Source organism: Colossoma macropomum, unplaced genomic scaffold (assembly GCF_904425465.1).
Source record: "Colossoma macropomum unplaced genomic scaffold, Colossoma_macropomum, whole genome shotgun sequence".
NCBI classification, from domain to species: Eukaryota; Metazoa; Chordata; class Actinopteri; order Characiformes; family Serrasalmidae; genus Colossoma; species Colossoma macropomum.
In genome coordinates this window covers 41,131,278-41,150,160 of record NW_023494793.1, presented here as the reverse complement: position 1 = coordinate 41,150,160, position 18,883 = coordinate 41,131,278, and the positions used below count along the sequence as shown (strand labels likewise).

Below are 18,883 nucleotides of genomic sequence, written 5' to 3'. Positions count from 1 at the left end.
GCACCTTTATGAACCACATAGGACACAACATGATGTCACTGTTATATTCTGCAATGACACGTTTATGTCATGGTTGTAGCAGGGTTGTAATAAGGCTAACACTTTTCCTGATCACTGCTTCATAACCATGCTATAAACATGTCATTGCAGATGTCATGTAATGGTACAATAATATAACAATGTCATGTAATCGCTAACGATAATTGTCATGACAAATGCCATAATGTGTGATATTATGACAGCTTATATCACATGCTTATTTTTGCTGTATTCTCATTAGCCATCATGACATCAAGCATTATGACATATTTAATGACATTTACCAGTGATGGTAACATGGCACTGCTATTTCTGTACATAATCTGGCATGACAGCATATGACATCTGCCGTTACATGTTATGAATGTCATTTGTGTTACAGCTTATGAAGCAGGGATCAAATAAATTGTTGCCAGCCAAGTGTTACCAGTCATCTTTTGTGGCCTGTGTTTATTTTTTATGGGGGTTTGACCACCTTGCAAAGAAAAACAGGCTTCTGTTTAGTTTTATCTGTTAACCGCTTTGAAAATACAACTTCTGAGCGGACGACAGTCGTCACGCAATCGAGAAAAACTGCAATATTCTACTCTGTTCTGTTGATGTGATTTGATGTAAATATGTCTGACTCAGCTTTGCTATCAATTTATCAGGTTTTCAGTATAATCTTCATTTAAAATACCACTTAAAATTTTAATTATGCAACAATGCTATATTTTTTGTAGTTATATTGCATCACGTTTTACCTCGAGGTCTCCGTGGCTCAACCCTTTCATCAATAAACGTTTAAGATGAACTTAAAATGCTACGTTAATATGCTGATGTTTTCAAGCATTTTAATATGTAACAGATATGGAGGAATGCCAGTGGATTTAAATACTTTATTTTCATAATGAGATCAGTCACTCTATGTTTTTCACAAATAATGAAATAAAAAGCAAAGAAAGATCACAACAGAGGAGCTAGCTGATACGGCCAAAGCTAATTAGTGGACCAGTTTTAACAGCTTGGTCATAATCCTAATCCTAACCACAGTAGGAACATGATTTCTTCAGGCTCAAGTACCCGTAGTTTTCTGAAATCATATAGTAACAACAAAAGATAAGTTAAAGATCATAATAGAAACAATTTCAAAGTGATATCAGTGCAGTTTCCTTCTCCACCTTCTGAAATGCATAATCATAAGAACAAAATGTTCTCTAACTACATTAACGATGATTTTGAATCATTCATGTCCCAGTAATTAAAAAATCTTTGATTTCTAATAGCAGATAAAGAGATCAAAGAGAAAAGTGCAGGCATTGAAGTTTTCTTTGAAGTTTTCTTTCGTGTCCGTGTTTGGGTGAAGACGAGGGTGTCTGAAGAGGCCTATGAAGTGTGTTGGTGTGTGGTTGAGTGGCAGGAGGGCTACACAGCATGAATAATTGAATTATTTGTGCTGAACGCTTCCAGGGGTATCTGCTTTCGGAAGGCCGCTGATTGTCACCCCACTAAGGCTGCAATACACTCTGTCTCTATTAGTGGAGCAGGACAATGCTGGCTTCACTAAAGGAGGCGTAAACAAACTGGAACGGCCACTCATTAATACAGCTGTTTAGGATGAAAAGGTGTCCTTGTAAGTCCCGGATCTACTTTCTGTCACTTGTCTGATGAAGACATTTGTCCACCTGCCATGCCATTTTGTCTTCACAGGATCCCAAGGTACAAAGACTTTAGCCTGTGCATTTAATTCTCAGTGACCTTTGCCCGACACACTCACTGGCCACTTCAACAACCCTGTTTCTACACTCACTGTCCAGTTTATCAGGTCCATTTACAATAGTGCACTTTGTAGTTTTACAGTTGCAGATTGTAGTCAATTTCTTTCTTTGCATAATTTGTTAGCCCCATCTATCAGTGGTCAGGACCCTCACAGGACCACCATTAGATCACATTGTTGGAGTTTTTGAACAACTGCTGGGCTGGGAATTGTCCGCCAACCCAAAACGTTTGGCCAACAGCATCCTCAGGCCAGAAATTGACCACTGATGAATGACTAGAAAAAGACTAACACAGACACACTACACAGAAACAAGGTGGACCAAGGTCCGATCCACTTGTACCAAATCAACACCCACTACCATGTCAGTGCTCAAATAAGACCTGCTTAGTGGTCCAGTGGGGGCCCTGAAAACAAGTTCTATATTATAGAGAAACAGAAGGATTACAGTCTGTACGTGGATAGAAGGTAGACTCTAGGTAGGTGTACCAAATAGTGGCCAGTGCTGTTTATTTTATTTTTGGGTAGTTTATTCTTTAGACAAATCATTAGTCTTATATGAAGAAAATGAATTCTGCTTCCATCTGTTTGACATTTGCAAAAAATGACATGGTCAGCCTCAATGAGGAACTCAGGGACTCTCAAATAAGGAAAAAAAAATGCTAATTCTAAAACATACAATATGTGCCTTAATCATGTTGTTTTGGTAAACTTCATTTCCTCTGTTAGCCAGAGTTCTGTTTCGGGAACTATTGATTGGAGTTTTCATCAGTTTCCATTTTTCACATTCACTATTGATTCTTTTCTCCACCTTCCTTGTCATCCAAGTCTTCAGCTGCTCCTTCTTCTTCCTCCTGGGCATCCTTCATCTTCAGTTTCATCCTCTTTTATTGATCCGTTGTCCCTCGCTCTTCTGTTAGCCATAGTTCTGTTTTGGGAACTACCGATTGGAGTTTCCATTTTAAGATTCATTATTGGTTGTGAAGACTTTGATTATCGTACTGTCACACCCTCCCTAGGATACCAGCATACAGAGAATCACTCTTCAAACGGACGGCTTAACCTTGTTTACTGTTTGGGAAATGAATGTCAAACGAGTGACACTTAAAACTGTTTGATGTGTTTAGCTGGGAACTTGGAATGGATAAGCAACCTGGTTTGTTAGGGTCTTCTAGAGCGTTAGCTATCTTGGCTAATCTCAAACTTCGTCACTGGTGTCTCTGATAGGTTAATGATACTATCTGCAGCTTGCAGGTCCCCAGATGTAAACAACGACTCCGTATTGGGCACAAGATCCTGTGCTCCTGTATCGTCCTGGTCTTCCGGTATATTTTTAGCAGACCTGGGTGTGGTATCTTTAGACTGATTGCTTCTAGCGTCTGACTCTAGGGCTTCAGCTTTCGTCTCCATTTTGAAGCTTTCTACAAGAGTGTCCTCAAGGTCTTCAAGGTCACTCTTGACTTGCTCGTCTTTGGCAGCCTCAGATGTCTTATCCATACCTCCAGACTCTGAATCTTTGGCGTTTTCATGTTTTGTCTCTTCCTCTTCTTCTACAGCCTCGCCATTCACCTTCCTTTCACCCTCATGTGAGACGAGGCTCTTTATGTCATCCAGCGGCTCGACAAATGTCTCAAAATACCTCGAGGCTTGGTGAATGTTCACCCAATTACTCACAAGATCTCCCTGATCTGCAGGAGGTGTGGCAAGAAGCTCTGCGTCTTCGCTGAACGCAGATTCCCTGTCCTCTTTTTTGAGAGCCATTACTTTCTCAGCAGGCTGTGATTCCTCTGAAGGTGAAGCAGAGGAACTGCTGCCTTCTCCATCTGCAGTGGCATCTTCAGCGGCACCATCCTGTTTGGTCTCTTCAAAAGCGGTTAAGCCAGCTTGATTGTCATCTCCTGCTATGCTAGCTCCTTTAGCCTGGTTTTCGAGGTCAGTTTCTGTACCCTTCATTTCTGACTCAGGGTCTGCTTGTTCTTCTGGAGTACTTTTGGCATCTGATGGGGCTTCAGCCTCAGCATCAGCATTGCTACTAGCCTTTTCCATTTCTTCCTCCTTGTCATCTTCCTGCTCATCTTTAACACCTTCTTCATTGGTTGCATCTTGCTCTGTTTCTGTTTGGATGGTCTCTTCCTTTCCATCCTCAGATGTTGCCTCACCTTCTTCTGACTTTGCTGGAGTTTCTTCTTCCTTTTCAATCTCTCCCTCAACCTTCTCTCCAGTTTCTGTGTCCATCTCACCCGCCTTTACTTCACTACCAGCTGTGGCTTCTTGTAGATCATCATTGACAGTAGGTTCTGAGTCTTCTTTCTGTTCGTTGTCCTCCTCTTGCTCCATCTTATCATTTTCCAGTCCTTCCTGCAGCTCTGCCTGGGCTCCAACAACTTCTGCATTCTCTTCTCCACCTTCCTTGTCATCCATATCTTCAACAGCTCCTTCTTTTTCTTCTGGGTGTCCTTCATTTTCAGTTTCATTCTCTTTTATTGATCCATTGTCCTTCACTTCTTCCTCAGGTGTATTGTTATCTGCATCATCACTAGGCTTGCTTTCACTTTCTGGTTCAGCATCTTTGTCTACTGCTGATTCTGATTCTCTGTCACTGGCATCATCTTTAGGTTTTTCCAGGTTGTCCTCCACTTCTATCTCTTCTGGCTTGTTTTCTGTTTGACTGACCTCTAAACTACCTTCACTTGCTGGGATTTGTTCCTCTGTATTTTCACCATCCTCAGTCACCTCTTCTTGGACTATCTCCTCATCCTCTTTTCTTTCCTCTGCCTCTTCAGCCACATCATTTGTAGCTTCCACTTCTTCTGTTTCAGGATCTTGGTCTGCTGTGGTTTCCTCCAAAGTGGTGCTTGCCAATCCTTCTTTCACCTCTGCCTCATCTTCACCATCTCCATCTTCTGTCTTCTCTTCTCCACCCTTATCCTCAGATACCGCTATACTTTCTTCCACATTCACCTCTGTGTCTTCATTTGCATTGTTATCAGCAGAGTTCTCCACTTCTTCTGCTACATCCCCACTTTGGTCTTCTAATTCAGTCTCTTTCACTGGTTGTTCTCCATCTTCAGGTTCATCCTCCTTGACTGATTCATGTTCCTTTACTCCTTCCTCTGGTTTATTACCACTGTCAGATCTACTTTCATCTTCCGCTTCAGCATCTTTCTCTGCCGTGGATTCTGTACCTCCTTGTCCATCGTCGTCCTCTGCTTTGTCTACACTCTCTTTCTCTGTCCTTTCTCCACCTTCAGGTTCATCCTCCTTTACTGACTCGGTTTCCTTCACTGCTTCCTCAGGAATATTGTCATCTGCGTCTTTACAGTCTTCGCCAGTTTTACTCTCATCTTCCGCTTCAGCATCCTTCTCAAGTGTGGATTCTGTGTCTTTCTGTCCACTGTCGTTCACTGCATCTTCCGCATTCTCTACTTTGTCTTCAACTTGTTTCTCCTCTGATGTGTTTCCTTCCTCACTAATCTCCAAGTTGTTTTCTCTCGCTTCAACTTCCTCCGAGATCTGTTGTTCTAGATCATCCCGAATGGTCTCCTCATCATCTTTCTCTTCATCCTCATTCTCCAGATTGCCCTCCTCAGGCTCTTCCGTGCCTTCTGTAATCTTTCCACCTCTCATTTCATCAGTATCATCCTTCTCTTCTCCATCCACCTCACCAACTGCTTCTTCTTCAACTGCCCTGACCTCCTCTTTGACCTCGTCTTCAGCAGATGCTTCTTCCCCAGTTCCTTCTCCTCCATTCTCTGCATTCTCTGTTTGCTCCACGCTCTTTATCTCCGCTTCCTGATTTGTGTTGTCATCAGCATCGCCTACACTCTTAGTGTCAACCACAGCTGTTTCTCCAGGGTCCTCAGACTGAGGCTCTGTGATCACATCCATCGGCTCAAGCTCTTCCCCTGTTTGTGCTAATTCTGGTTCCTCCACTGCAGTGTCTCCAGATTCTTCAGCATTCGTTGTATTTTCACTTTCAACCTCTTTCTCTGGTGCCAATGATTCCTCTGCTTTAAACTCTTCCATCTTTTCATTGTCAAGCCTTTCTGCCATTTCAGGGTCTTCACTTGCTTTATCCTCCTCTTTTCCAGCTTCCTCCTTCTCCTCCTCCTGCTCTTTGTCATCTATCTCAGCAGACATAACAACTGAATCATTTTGTTCCTCACCAACAGGTTGTTCATCCCTCTCTTTCTCTTGCTTTTCATTTGTGTCCTCATTAACCTCTGCACTTATCTCTTCTTCCTCTGTTTTTGACTCAGGCTGTGGTGGTTCTTGTGTTTCTTCTTCTAGCTCCTCCGTTGGTTGCTCTGTATCTGCATCTCCTTCTACCGTTTTGGCCTCGAGTGCAGGCTCTAGAGGTTCCGCTACATTGTCTTTAGAAACCTCCTCAGATGGCTGCTGTGCTGCTTCACTTTCTGGTTCTGCTCCTGTAACAAACAGCAGTTTAGCCCAGCCGTCACAGTCAGTAGTAAAAGCTCATTATCATTTCATATTAAGCACTTAAACTGCAAGACGCAGTGCGCCCATAATTCAGTTCCTTCTCCTTTCTCATAACCAGACCACTGTTCAAAAGTTTGGAATCAATGTTTTCATTAATGTAAAACCAATTTTGTTGAGGATACATGTATAAAATGATTCCATTATGATGTGAATACTCTACAGTGTTATAGGTTTCAATGAATTCCTAGGAAGCTGTGTAAAAATGATGAAATGTTAGTGTCACACATCCCTCTAGCTCTGACTCTCTGGTGGACATTTCCCAGAACCCTCTGGGTGAACACGTGACTGTGACATCAGACCAGCCCACGTATCAGAGATCTGCTTCACCTGATTACTGACTTGTCACACCTGTTTCTCATTATGTGCTTAGTTCAGGTAGTTTTTAAGCCCGGGCTTTAAGTTAGTTCTGTGTGAGGTATTGTCTTTCCTGTGTTTGGGTTAATTCTGACTTATCTTCTGTATTTTTGACTTTGTCTTTTGCCTGCTCCCTTTTTGGATTTTGTCTTCCTGGTTTGATTTTTTACATAGATAGATTGAACTTTATTGATCCCGCAGGGAAATTGCAGATTTGCAAATTTGTGTTATGTTTTTCTATTTGTATATTTTGCCAGTTTTGGATCTGACCTTTGCCTGTTTTTTGACGACGACTCTGGAAAGTCAACTAGTACAGCCTCATTTGCCTCTTTTTTTCCACGTGTGTGACTCATTCTTTCACATTACAGTTAGAATGATGAACAGAGCTGTACATGATTCTGTAATGACTGAGAAAGCAGAATAACATTCAGATTAAAGTTATACTAAAGGTAACAGGAATGCCTTGTATCTGAAAAGTGGTGCTCAAATCCTGAGATGGATAACTTATCAAGGAATTGATGTAAATAGATAATTATAGTATTATGTATATTATTATGATTTATTTAACTTCTAGATGTTTTAAAAACCTACAAAATACTAAACAATACTATACAAAATTTTGATTTAAAAATTTTGAAATTTTGAAACATTTTGAAACAGCTTATAGTATTTCAATCTACACTGAATGAGATATCATTAAATGAAATAACCGCAATTATTAATATGAGTAAAAGATTCCAAACTTTTGAACAGTAGTGCATAACTTCTACATCGTCACTGTTGGAACACAGCACTGTACCAATTTAGTTGTTTTTTATGTTTTTACATAATTGGAAAATGTCATCCTTTTCTTTTTTTTGATACATCTGGATTGTTGTGCATTTCAAGATGGACAAAGACTATGTTCACATTAAAAGCCTCATTGCTCAAATTCGATTTTTTTGCTCAAATCTGATCTCTGGCAGGATGGTTCACACTCGTTCGTCACGTGTATCACCAGTAAATGAACTAACGAGCAGAACGAGCTTCTCTGAGAAGATAATTAACTCTGATCAGCTCTCAGCTTCATTATTAGAGCGAGACGAAGGAGAAAAAGGTGAGATGAGCTGCTTTTCCACCGTTTACAGGCTTTAACGTCTGTTCGGTACTGTTGCCATGGTAACGTTGAATGATGGCGCAGTGGAAAAAAAGCACATGAATTCCGATCTGAGCGTCACGTTAAGGTCACATGGCCACGAATCGGATACGTATCTGATCTAGGACCACATATGAAAGTGGCTCTGGTCGGATTTGAAAAGATCAGATTTGTGTCCACACAGCCCTGAAAACATCAGATTTGAGTCACGTTAGGGCAAAAAATCGGATTTGTGGCACTTCAACCTGGTAATGTGAACGTAGGCCAAGTAATACCTGGACTGTCCTGCTGGGTCTTGACGGACGCTACTTCATCTTCCTCGGTGGTGGTATCACTAAGTTCTGGCTCAGAACTGCATTCAGCCACATTCAGAATGGCTTCTGCCAACTTCTCCTGCACAGACTTGGCTTGGGTTAGGCATGGAGAAGGAGACAGGAGTGTGAAGCATGCAATGCGCTGAGTTAATACAGTGAACTGTAACATTCAAACTTTCACAAATTCAGCAAACACACGCAGTTGATGGTTATCATAAAGAACATGACAAGAAGTTAAACAGTTAATCAAATTATGAAATAAGAAGAATATGCTTAACAAAACACTCTGCATTTGTAACATTGCACACAGCAGCAAAACATTAGCAGGAAAAATAAAAAAGAAAAAATAATTACAACACAAAATTTAAGTCTCAGAAAAGTTTATTAGCAAACAATATTTGAAGCTCAAGCCATGCAAGTAGTGAGAAACAAACAGGACAATTATCCTCCAAACTCGGTATTTTCTTGATGTGATACACATACAACTATTGAAGGAGCTGCATGTGGGATTTTTATGATTATTTATGATTTAATGATCAATAAATATCACTTTGTTTACTGAGAGTGATTTTTCCAAAGTAGTAAAAGACCCTGCACCTTATAATCTCGTACATTGTTAGAGTCGCCACAGACTGGACTGGGAAAACAGGCTTGAGTTGGCTACAATATTTAAAAGCATTCATGATCCACAGAGCAAAACCCCTAACCGCTCATTTATCCCCACATGTAACACCTTTATGACTTTTAGCAAAGTGTACCATTACAAAGACGAGGCGGTAATGATTAATGTAGAGAAAAAAAAGCTACACTTAATTATTGATCACAAATTGATGAAATTAAGATCACACAACAAACTCAGAGAACACACCAACCACACGGTTTCAGACATTTTTAGACCCAGTATTTTCAGTCTTTCAGTGAGCAGAACTAAAAATACATCACAGACAGACATTTCATAAAAGGAAAACACTTCTATTTTTCTAATTTACTGTTTACTGTGTAATCCACACAAATGCAGTAGCTCCAATGTGACGTTTACAAAGATGTTCACAATGATCTTAACGTCTTTACCATGTTGAAAGTCCAAAAATACTGGCATATATTGGACACAGTACTGATGGCAAAACACAAACATGCTTCATTTTCAAAATAAACACACAAAATTATAATGAAAATAAACCAAACTGGTGTAAAGTTTCAGGCCACACAGCAAACAAAATGGCTTTTTCCATTGTCCTGTCAGCTGGTGAGCTGCTCACTCCATTATTTTGTATAGAGATTTCATTCACCATCTTTGTTGGTGACGCGCAGGTTTGGCAATTTAGTCACATTTTTTAATATTTTGGTTCCTTTGAACATTTTGGTAGACTAATAAGTAGACTAACTAATATCTCCTATTATGGCGTATATTTATAGCTGTAATAATATCTTCAAAAATGACAACATGATCATGCAAAATGCAAGCATTTGCATTAAAAAACATTAGAAAAAAGGCCTCAATGTAGGGCTGAAAGGGTTAACAGGTAAGTGCTAGAGTGCTAAATGCTTTGGTTCTAATGGTAAAAGCCAACAGAGAAGAACACAAGCTCCAACCAAAGGTAGCACACAGAACTAAGGCTGCGTTCACATTACAGGCCTAACTGCTCAAATCCGATTTTTTGCTCAAATCCGATCTCTCTGACACGATGGTTCACACTCGTTTAGGTAAGTGACTCAAATCTGTCATTAATGTGATGAACCGGCGTCCTGAAATGACCCTCATGACCACATCCTACTCAGTAACGTCACGTGAATGAATCACGTTCATCATCAGCAACAAACTAACGAGCAGAACGAGCTTCGCTGAGAAGATAATTAACTCTGATCAGCTCTCAGCTTCATTATTAGAGTGAGACGAAGGAGAAAAAGGTGAGATGAGCTGCTTTTCCATCATTTACAGGCTTTAACGTCTGTTTGGCGCTGTTGCCATGGTAACGCTGAATGATGGCGCACGAGCAGTGGAAAAAAAGCACATGAATTCCAATCTGAGCGTCACATTAAGGTCGCATGGCCACGAATCGGATACATATGTGGTCTAGGACCACATATGAAAGTGGCTCAGGTTGGAAAAGATCAGATTTGTGTCCACACAGCTCTGAAAACATCAGATCTGAGTCACATTAGGGCAAAAAATGGGATTTGTGCCACTTCAGCCTGGTAATGTGAACATAGCCTAAAATGTGCACTACTGCTCACCTTTCTCTGGTTCTACCTCCTTTTCTTCATCCTCAGCTTTGACGTGGTCTTCAGCTGCTTCAGCTCCATCGTCCCTCTCCGTGTCTTCAGATATCTCCACCTCACTCTTTTCCATCAAGCTGTCCTGGGTTTGCGACTCTTCCTCGGTTTGCTGAGGCAGAGACACAGAGCTGGTCTCCATGGCTTCCGTCTCCTCTACTTTGGTGTCTTTTTCTGACGTTAATGTAGAATCGCGCCTCTCGGGTTCCACGTTCCCTTCTGGGACGTCCTCTTCGTTGCCTGGCTCTGGACCACCTTCGCTCTCATCTTCTTCGCTGCTGGACGAGCTGCTCGACAGATGAGACGAGACGGACGATGACCGTTTGACCTCTGAAAAGAAGATGGTTTAAGGGACAAAATGTAATCAGATGAGACACAGCAAGTGTCTGTTTCATGGTAAGAATATTAAAAAGATAATATGGCTTTGCAGGTTAGCAGAATCAAATACCTATAGATTATTATTATTTGGTATATTAGAGTTACATTTGATTATCAGCCTTTCAGTTGGCAGATTTGACAGAAAAACAGCTAAACAACCTGGAATCAGCCAGAAATGAACCCAACACCATTCGCCAAACTAAATGGGCTGTAAGATGCTTTACAGACTGGCTGGAACAAAACAACATTAATACTGATCTGGCAAAAACGGACAAAACTGAGCTAAACTTGATATTGCGTCAGTTTTATGGCTCAGTCTGATTTGGTCAGACTCTGAAGATCAGACTACACGTTTGACGAATGGTATTGGGTTAATTTCTGGCTGATTCCAGGTTGTTTAGCTGTTCTTCTGTCACAGCTGCCGACTGAAAAGCTGCTCAGTGGTGATGACAGTTTGGGAATTTAGTGTGAGGAGCTGGAGAACGAACTGCCAGCTGTGCAGCGAGTGGGCGGAGCTCGTTACTCTGACATAGCAACAAGCTGCTTGTTAAGGAACTATAATTTGGCAGAAAGAATTGCTAACATTAAAACATATTAAACGCCGCATTCACGGCCCAGTTTATTAATTTATTACTTTATTTAACTGGTGTATAAAAGCAATAGAGCACTCGGGGTTGTGTGTTTTCGCGAACACCATCACAGCTGTTATTTCACGATAACACACTCCCCCACAGGTTCTATTGCTTAATTAAGTATTAGAGGTGATATTGTTGCTGTTGTGCAAAAAGCTTGTATCTCCATTTTTGTAGTTTTTCACTTTTTTACATAATTTGAAAACTCTAGCTACCCTTGATTGTGTTAAAATTTTATGATGAATGGACCAATAGAAACCATATAACCAAAAGAAAAAAAATCTGCTTACATTAACTTTCATTGCAAGTGAAAAATGTTTTTTCCTTCTCTTATGACATTACCAATTTGGAGATGCATGGTTTTATCCCGACAGCATATAATTAAAATATGTGAAAGAGTTACATGTATTTAACCCATGAAAGTGTAGAAGTTATGACTGTCATTTTGCTAGAAAATAGAAGTTCAGCATAATCTCAGAACTAAATACATAGTTATCTGCTGCTTCTATGTTATTAATGTGTTGTTTATTACATTTATGATTCTTTTTTTTCTTTTTTTTTGATTTTCTCCCCAACTTAGTTGTCTCCAGTTCCTCCCGCTACTTAGGACTCCCCCAGTCACACGATACCAACAGCGCTAGAAGGCCAAAGGCTAACACAGGCTACCTCCAGAATCTGTAAAGCGCCACTGCATCTTTTCGAACTGCCGCTCATGCAACGTCATTGGACAGCTGAACGCTGCAACCGCCAGATCTGTTACATCAGCTAACAGACGCCTGAGCTGGCTAGCATCGTGTTGAGTGACGGGGGTGGGGTGGGGGGGTTATCCTACCCACCCAGAGAGCATCTCCAGGGATCGAACTCATGATCTCCTAATGACAGGGCCAGCGTTCTGAGGGTTTCGCCACTTGGGATCCCCACTGTTATGTTTCTTTAACTCTTATAAATCTAGATTTACTGTAATTTTGTTTAGATTCTTTTGGTCTGAAAGTTTGGAATCTGTATGTTTTGGAAAAATGTATCCACTGGTTTCTATGAACTATGAGTGAGAAATAATTTATAGAAAATTACATGTTTTTGTTATCGCTGACAATAACTGCGACCTCTGAGGGTTAAAGACAGTATTACAGAGTGAAGCGAAACTAACTACTTTTGTCTGAATCTCCAGCTTCACTGTCTGAGTCTTGCTTCTTTTCTGTCACTTCATTTTCATTCTCGTCCTTCTTTCTGCTTTCCTCCTCATCCTCCCTGGTCGGAGAAGGTGTTGTTTCATTCCCCTCGTCTCCTCCGTCTTCCACAGGGCCTTCATCATCAGCCTCAAAGTCTTCCTCATAGTCTAGAGGACAAACAGTCTACAATCAGTTTTCAATGCAGTTTTTCCAACATCAGGAAGAAACACTTTTGAGGAAAACTCAAAAGAGAAACTCCCTAAGAGCATGAGGAAGAACCACTTAGCAGAACCAATACTCAAAAGAAGAAACTCATTAAGAGAATAAGGAAGAACCACTTAGCAGAACCAATACTCAAAAGAAGAAACTCATTAAGAGAATAAGGAAGAACCACTTAGCAGAACCAATACTCAAAAGAGAAACTCCCTAAGAACATAAGGAAGGACCACTTAGCAGAACCAATAATCAAAAGAAGAAACTCCCAAAGAACATAAGGAAGAACCAAGTAGCAGAACCAATACTCAAAAGAGAAACTCCCAAAGAACATAAGGAAGAACCACTTAGCAGAACCAATACTCAAAAGAGAAACTCCCAAAGAACATAAGGAAGAACCACTTAGCAGAACCAATACTCAAAAGAGAAACGCCCTAAGAACACAAGGAAGAACCACTTAGCAGAACCAATACTCAAAAGAAGAAACGCCCTAAGAACATAAGGAAGAACCACTTAGCAGAACCAATATTCAAAAGAAGAAATGCCCTAAGAACATAAGGAAGAACCGCTGAGAGGAACCAAGACTCAAAAGAGGAGTGAGGTAGAAATGACAGTGAAGAAAAGAAAACAGAATTACAGAAATAAATAAATGTTTAAAATGTAATAGTTCAGTCATTAAACTGAAAGCGGTCACAATGTACCGTTTTTAGCTTTGCCGTCTCCTTTTGTATCAGTTTCCTGAGGTTGGCTGAGATCAGTCTTCTCCTCCTCCTCGTCCTCTTCGTCGTCTTTAGAGTTGGACAGAAGTGGGTCCTCTTTCACTCTCTTTGGTGGAGTGGGTTTTTTGTCCAAACCCATGGCAATAATGCATCTATAGAACAATATTAGATCTTGTTTATTATTGTGTGAAACCCCATGGAGAGAAGATGCAACTGAACAGAACGGAAAAATAAAAACCCAGGTCAACTTAAATTTTTTAAGTCAACCTTTTGCATAACTTTTTACTTTATTTTCTACTTAGGCCCAATACCACCCCCATGGACCCTCACAGAGCAGGTACTATTTGGGTGGTGGATCATTCTCAGCACTGCAGTAACACTGACTCTAATGGTGGTGTGTTAGTGTGTGTTGCGCTGGTCTGAGTGGATCAGACACCTCAGTGTCGCTGCTGGACTGAGAATAGTCCACCAACCAAAAATATCCAGCCAACAGCGTCCTGTGGGCAGCGTCCTGTGACCACTGATGAAGGACTAGAGGATGACCAACACAAACTGTGCAGCAGCAGATGAGCTGTCGTCTCTGACTTTACATCTACAAGGTGGACCGACAAGGTAGGAGTGTCTAATAGAGTGGACAGTGAGTGGACACAGTGTTTAAAAACTCCAGCAGCACTGCTGTGTCTGATCCACTCAGACCAGCACAACACACACTAACACACCACCACCACGTCAGTGTTACTGCAGTGCTGAGAATGATCCACCACCCAAATAGTACCTGCTCTGTGAGGGTCCATGGGGGTCCTGACCACTGAAGAACAGGGTAAAAGGGGGCTAACAAAGTATGCAGAGAAACAGATGGTGGTCATAATGTTATGCCTGATTGGTGTATATAAGCTGTTTGCATGTCTGTTACAAGCTTTTAAAAAACTTAATGTTTTTACAAGCTTCAAATGTTTGTGTTCAATCTAGAGCTGCCTCAAAATGTTCACTAGCATTAGCTTAGCACTAACATACTGTGAGAAATCCCATAGAGGCACTAGCATTATTGTAGAGGTGAGGTTTTACCATTTGTGGTCTGAACTGAAGGCCCAGCTCTATTAGTCATGGTTTGCTAACTCAAAGGTACATTTAAAGGCTGCTCAGTGTAATATATGGTGGTGGGACCTTAACATGATCTCTGTGTGGTACTGTTCTGTCTCCCAACGTTGCTGACCTGTAGCAGGGTGATGCTCCCTCCACCCCGGTGAAGCCGAAGTGACCGTGCCGCCCGCCGAGCCGTGAGCCTTTCCTGTGTTTAAACTCGCAGCAGGAGCTGAGGCGCTCCACCTGCAGCCCGTTCAGGAAGAAGGTCAGGCTGAAGGGGAAACCACGGTGACGACGAGAGACAAACTGGAACGTCTCTGCCAGAAAGAGGGATAAAATGGGGTTAGGATATCGTCGCTGCTGGAACAGAACCTCGTATCGGCAAAAAGTTTTAACTTTACAGGAGAAGGAAAAAACTTTCTTAAAGCTGCACTGTGTGAGTTTTGGGGATTTGGAGACCTCTCTGGTAGAAATGTGTAACTGCACATTTCTACCAGAACATTTCTACCAGCAACACTACATGCTACGGACCCCCTTCCCTGAACAGACAAATCTGATGATTGCGACGCGTTGAAACAGTAATCAAAGAGAACCGTCTTCCGAGGATGTGAGTGAATTATTTACTACTTTTATTAGTATAATGTTAGTTCTGCATCTGAGACCTGAACACTGAGCCCAACCTTCTTTTAGAGCCTGTGGGTGAGACGTTAATATGTAAAGACGTATGACTTTGTACTCGAGTATTACTGAATACTACATTTTCTTTTAGATGCTCAAGTGCTTGTTACAAATCTCTAAGGCCAGGATTTGATTTCGATTTGATTTTCTCATGCCAGTGGGTCAAGGTCCCATGCATTTTAATTTATCTTTATTAAAACATTCAGTCAAGTTCATATCAGTGTGAAATGAAACTGCCTACAATCATGCTAAATCATCTTTGTGTGAGGACACCAAGCAAAGAAAACATGTCCTGACTCTCAATTTTATCTGTTAAAATATTTAGTTTTTTTACTTTTATATACTTGACTATGTCTAAATGTTGATACTTTTTCACTTTCAGTCAAGATTACTTCCTCTTTCGGGGCTCCAGTGTGGCGCAGCTGTCTAAGCGTTGGCCATATCATCAGGAGATCACAAGTTGGATCCCTGGTGATGCTACAGCCATCCGTGGCAGGGAGTCCTAGAGAGCACAACTGGCCTCTCTCTCTCTCTGGGTGGGCAGGATCACTCAGCATGATGCTAGTCAGCGCAGGCGTCTGTTAGCTGACGTAGCAGATCTGGCGGTTGGCGCTTTCCTCCGAGCGCGTTTGGCTCTTCAAAGACGTTGTGTGAGCAACAGTTCGAAAAGATCTGCTGGTGCTTAACAGGTCTCGGAGGAAGCCTGTGTTTGCCTTCGCCCTCCTAGTGCTGGTGGTATCATGTGATTGGGGGAGTCCTAACTAGCGGGTGGAACTGGATATGACTAAATTGGGGAGAAAACTGGGGGAAACAAAAAAGAGATTATTTCCACTTTTAATTGAGTAAGATTTGTTTTTTACTTCAGAAATAAAAGATTCCTGACCAAATAAACTTCTGTTTATGAAGCAAATCCTGAACCAGAGGAAGATGCTTGGCTAAAGGACTGAATAAGAGCGTGGTAAACACTGCTGATGTCAGTTTTGTGTCTCAACTGCAAAGAAGCAGAACAATCAGCATTACATCAAAAAGATGATCACTAATACACAAACAACCTCTGTTACACTGCGACGCTTACGGTTAGCACCTAAGCGCTAATGAGGAACTAGATCAAACGAGTCCGAATGTGCCGACGGCAGCACAAGATGAGAAACAGGCTAAACGCAGGTGTAAAAAGATCAAACAGTGTTGCTGTACACACTACTGGTGCAAATCAGTCAAGGTGTGAATAGATCACAAAACCTGCATAAAACCATTGAGCAGAGTCCCAGTACATGTTGTGCACACAGTCCAGTGCGAAAGTTTAAACACTCTGGTCTGATGATCAGAGATGCTTTGTTGATTTTGAGTGAGGTTAACGCATCCTCTACACAGAACAAACTTAAATGCAGCTCTTCTGCACATTTTAGTGCACAGTTTCTACATTTTCTATATACAAACTAAATTCTACATATTGCAGAATAAATATATAAAATGTGACAGAACTTTCGCACAGGCCACATTTTATGTTAAACTCAGCAAATAAACAGGAATTGTGCATTAAAATGTGCAGACATGTTATCTCTGTAGAGGATGTGTTCGTTTATTTATACTTAGAAAATCAACAAAATGTCATTTGACCAAACTTTTTCATATGACTGTACAGTATCAGTCTGGACACACCTACTCACAGAAAGGGGTTCTCCTTATTTTAATGCTGGACACACCTTACTGTAACAGTGAAGGCATCAAAACTATGAAATTACACATACAGAATTATGCAGAGTCCAAAGCGTTACTCAAGATTCACGAGGAGCCGAGTGAGAGACTAAAGGACCAAAGGCATAATAATAGTAACTAGGGGTGTGACGGATCACAGATCTCACGGATCGGATCATTTCACAGTTTCTGAGTCATCGGATGGTTCAGAATAAAAGAAAACAAGAAAATTTAACGTTGCATTCCGTTTATTAAAGCATAATGAACACTAAGAAAACTAAGAAAAGCATGGAACTTTTGCCCATGGACCTAAATGAAAACATGTTCCCATACATGTGATTTGAATGATGCAGGAGGCTTTTCAAGTTCTTCCTCTACTCCAGCAGCCATGACTACTCTCGCTGCTAACTGCTTGGAACATGCTTCGTTCACGTGACATACAGCAGCTTTGTCAATCTTTCCATTAAAAAAAATCTATTGAAGGAAAGGGCAGTTCTAGTTTTGTGCTATCTCTGTTTTAAAACGGTTTATTTGGTATTAGTTTCAATATTTTTTAATGGTTTTGTTGTTTTATACGTTTCGATTATCAGAAATTCGTAGCTTATATTTTTTCCATTATTTATTTTGTGTTTAGAATTTTATTTTCTTTGGCAATTGTTCCATGGTTCACGTGCGTACTGAACCGTGAGGGGTGAACCGTATGGATCACAGATTGTTCCATGGCCAGTTACACCACTAATAGTAACAATACTAATAATAACATTAATAGTAACACCTTTCCTTACACTCAAGGTCGATGTACTACGAAAAAAAGCCAAAGAGATCATGCCACACTAGCTGGGAAATAAACTACTTGTTTAGGAGGCTTTTTATATTTGTTTTCAAATAAATTAATGCATAACGTTGCTGTTGGAACAAAACCTCTTAGCTCCAAAATCGTAACTTAAAAGGAGAAGAAAAAACATTCTTAACTTTGAATGTAAGTTAATGGAACTAGATTTTTTTCCTAGCTCTTTCGGAGCGTTTCTGTTGGTCCGTTCATGATGAAATTTTGGCTCATTGTAAAGGTCAGCTGGCATTTTCAAATTCTGTACAAAAGTACAAAAACTAAGACATGAGCTTTTGTTCTGACAGCAGCGATAAGCATTTGTCTTAGAAACAAATTTCTCCACAGGGGGCGCTATTAGCTCAAGTAGCTTTTGGTGCTTTGTAAGAACAGTGCTTCACATCAGTGACGACTGCCTAATCGGACTCTCTGCTCATCTTTGGACTTACAGACATGCGGCTTTAACTTGCGTGTTACTGAGAAAGTCCACAAGGCTGTACCGCTCTAAAACTGACATTCACCAAGTCTGTTAAAGGAATAATGAAGACTTTGCTCACAGAGTTACTTAATATTTAGGAAACACACAAGATCACATAAACGATACGGGAAGAGTTAATAAAAACAAGTAATTTTGTTCAATTAAACATAAAAAGAAGATATTTCAAAGAATGTAATACACAGTTCGTGTGAAAAAGTGCAGATTTTGGTGTCTATGTTCATTCCAAAATGCTGTGCATCAGTTTGTCACAAGTTTGATTATAACGAGTTTTTAAAAAGAATTATAGCTGCTGTATGATGGAAAACGCATTTTTATTTCTCTAATGAAAGTGGTCTTAACAAGAATATAGCATTGATATTTGTTGTATGTGTAAACTCCCAACAATTTATATCAAGAAAAAAAAGGAAAAAAAATCTTGAAATCTGTCTACTTTCAAGTGGACAGCGAAACCCTTTATATCAACAATGAAAATGAGTTGAGCTAAAATGCCCTGAACTGACCTAGTGAAGGTTTAGATTTTTTCTTTTTTTTAACATTATTTTTTTTGGATTTTAACCCAATTATCTCCCCAATTTAGTCGTCGCCAATTCCACCCGCTAGTTAGGACTCCCCCAATCAC

At 40.6% G+C, this 18,883-nt stretch overlaps 1 protein-coding gene across 1 annotated transcript in view; it reads right to left on the bottom strand.

The window, feature by feature from the left end:
• Nucleotides 1–1,007: 1,007 nt before the first annotated feature.
• The window catches only part of erich3 (glutamate-rich 3), a 36,162-nt gene continuing 18,286 nt past the window's right edge, over nt 1,008–18,883 (bottom strand). The window contains exons 9-14 of the mRNA XM_036579565.1: nt 14,697–14,883; nt 13,466–13,635; nt 12,530–12,718; nt 10,334–10,702; nt 8,060–8,191; nt 1,008–6,222 (exon numbers count right to left, since the gene is read on the bottom strand). Coding sequence (XP_036435458.1) covers nt 2,975–6,222; nt 8,060–8,191; nt 10,334–10,702; nt 12,530–12,718; nt 13,466–13,635; nt 14,697–14,883 — 4,295 coding nt within the window. The 3' untranslated portion in view covers nt 1,008–2,974. The remainder of the gene's footprint in view (nt 6,223–8,059; nt 8,192–10,333; nt 10,703–12,529; nt 12,719–13,465; nt 13,636–14,696; nt 14,884–18,883) is intronic.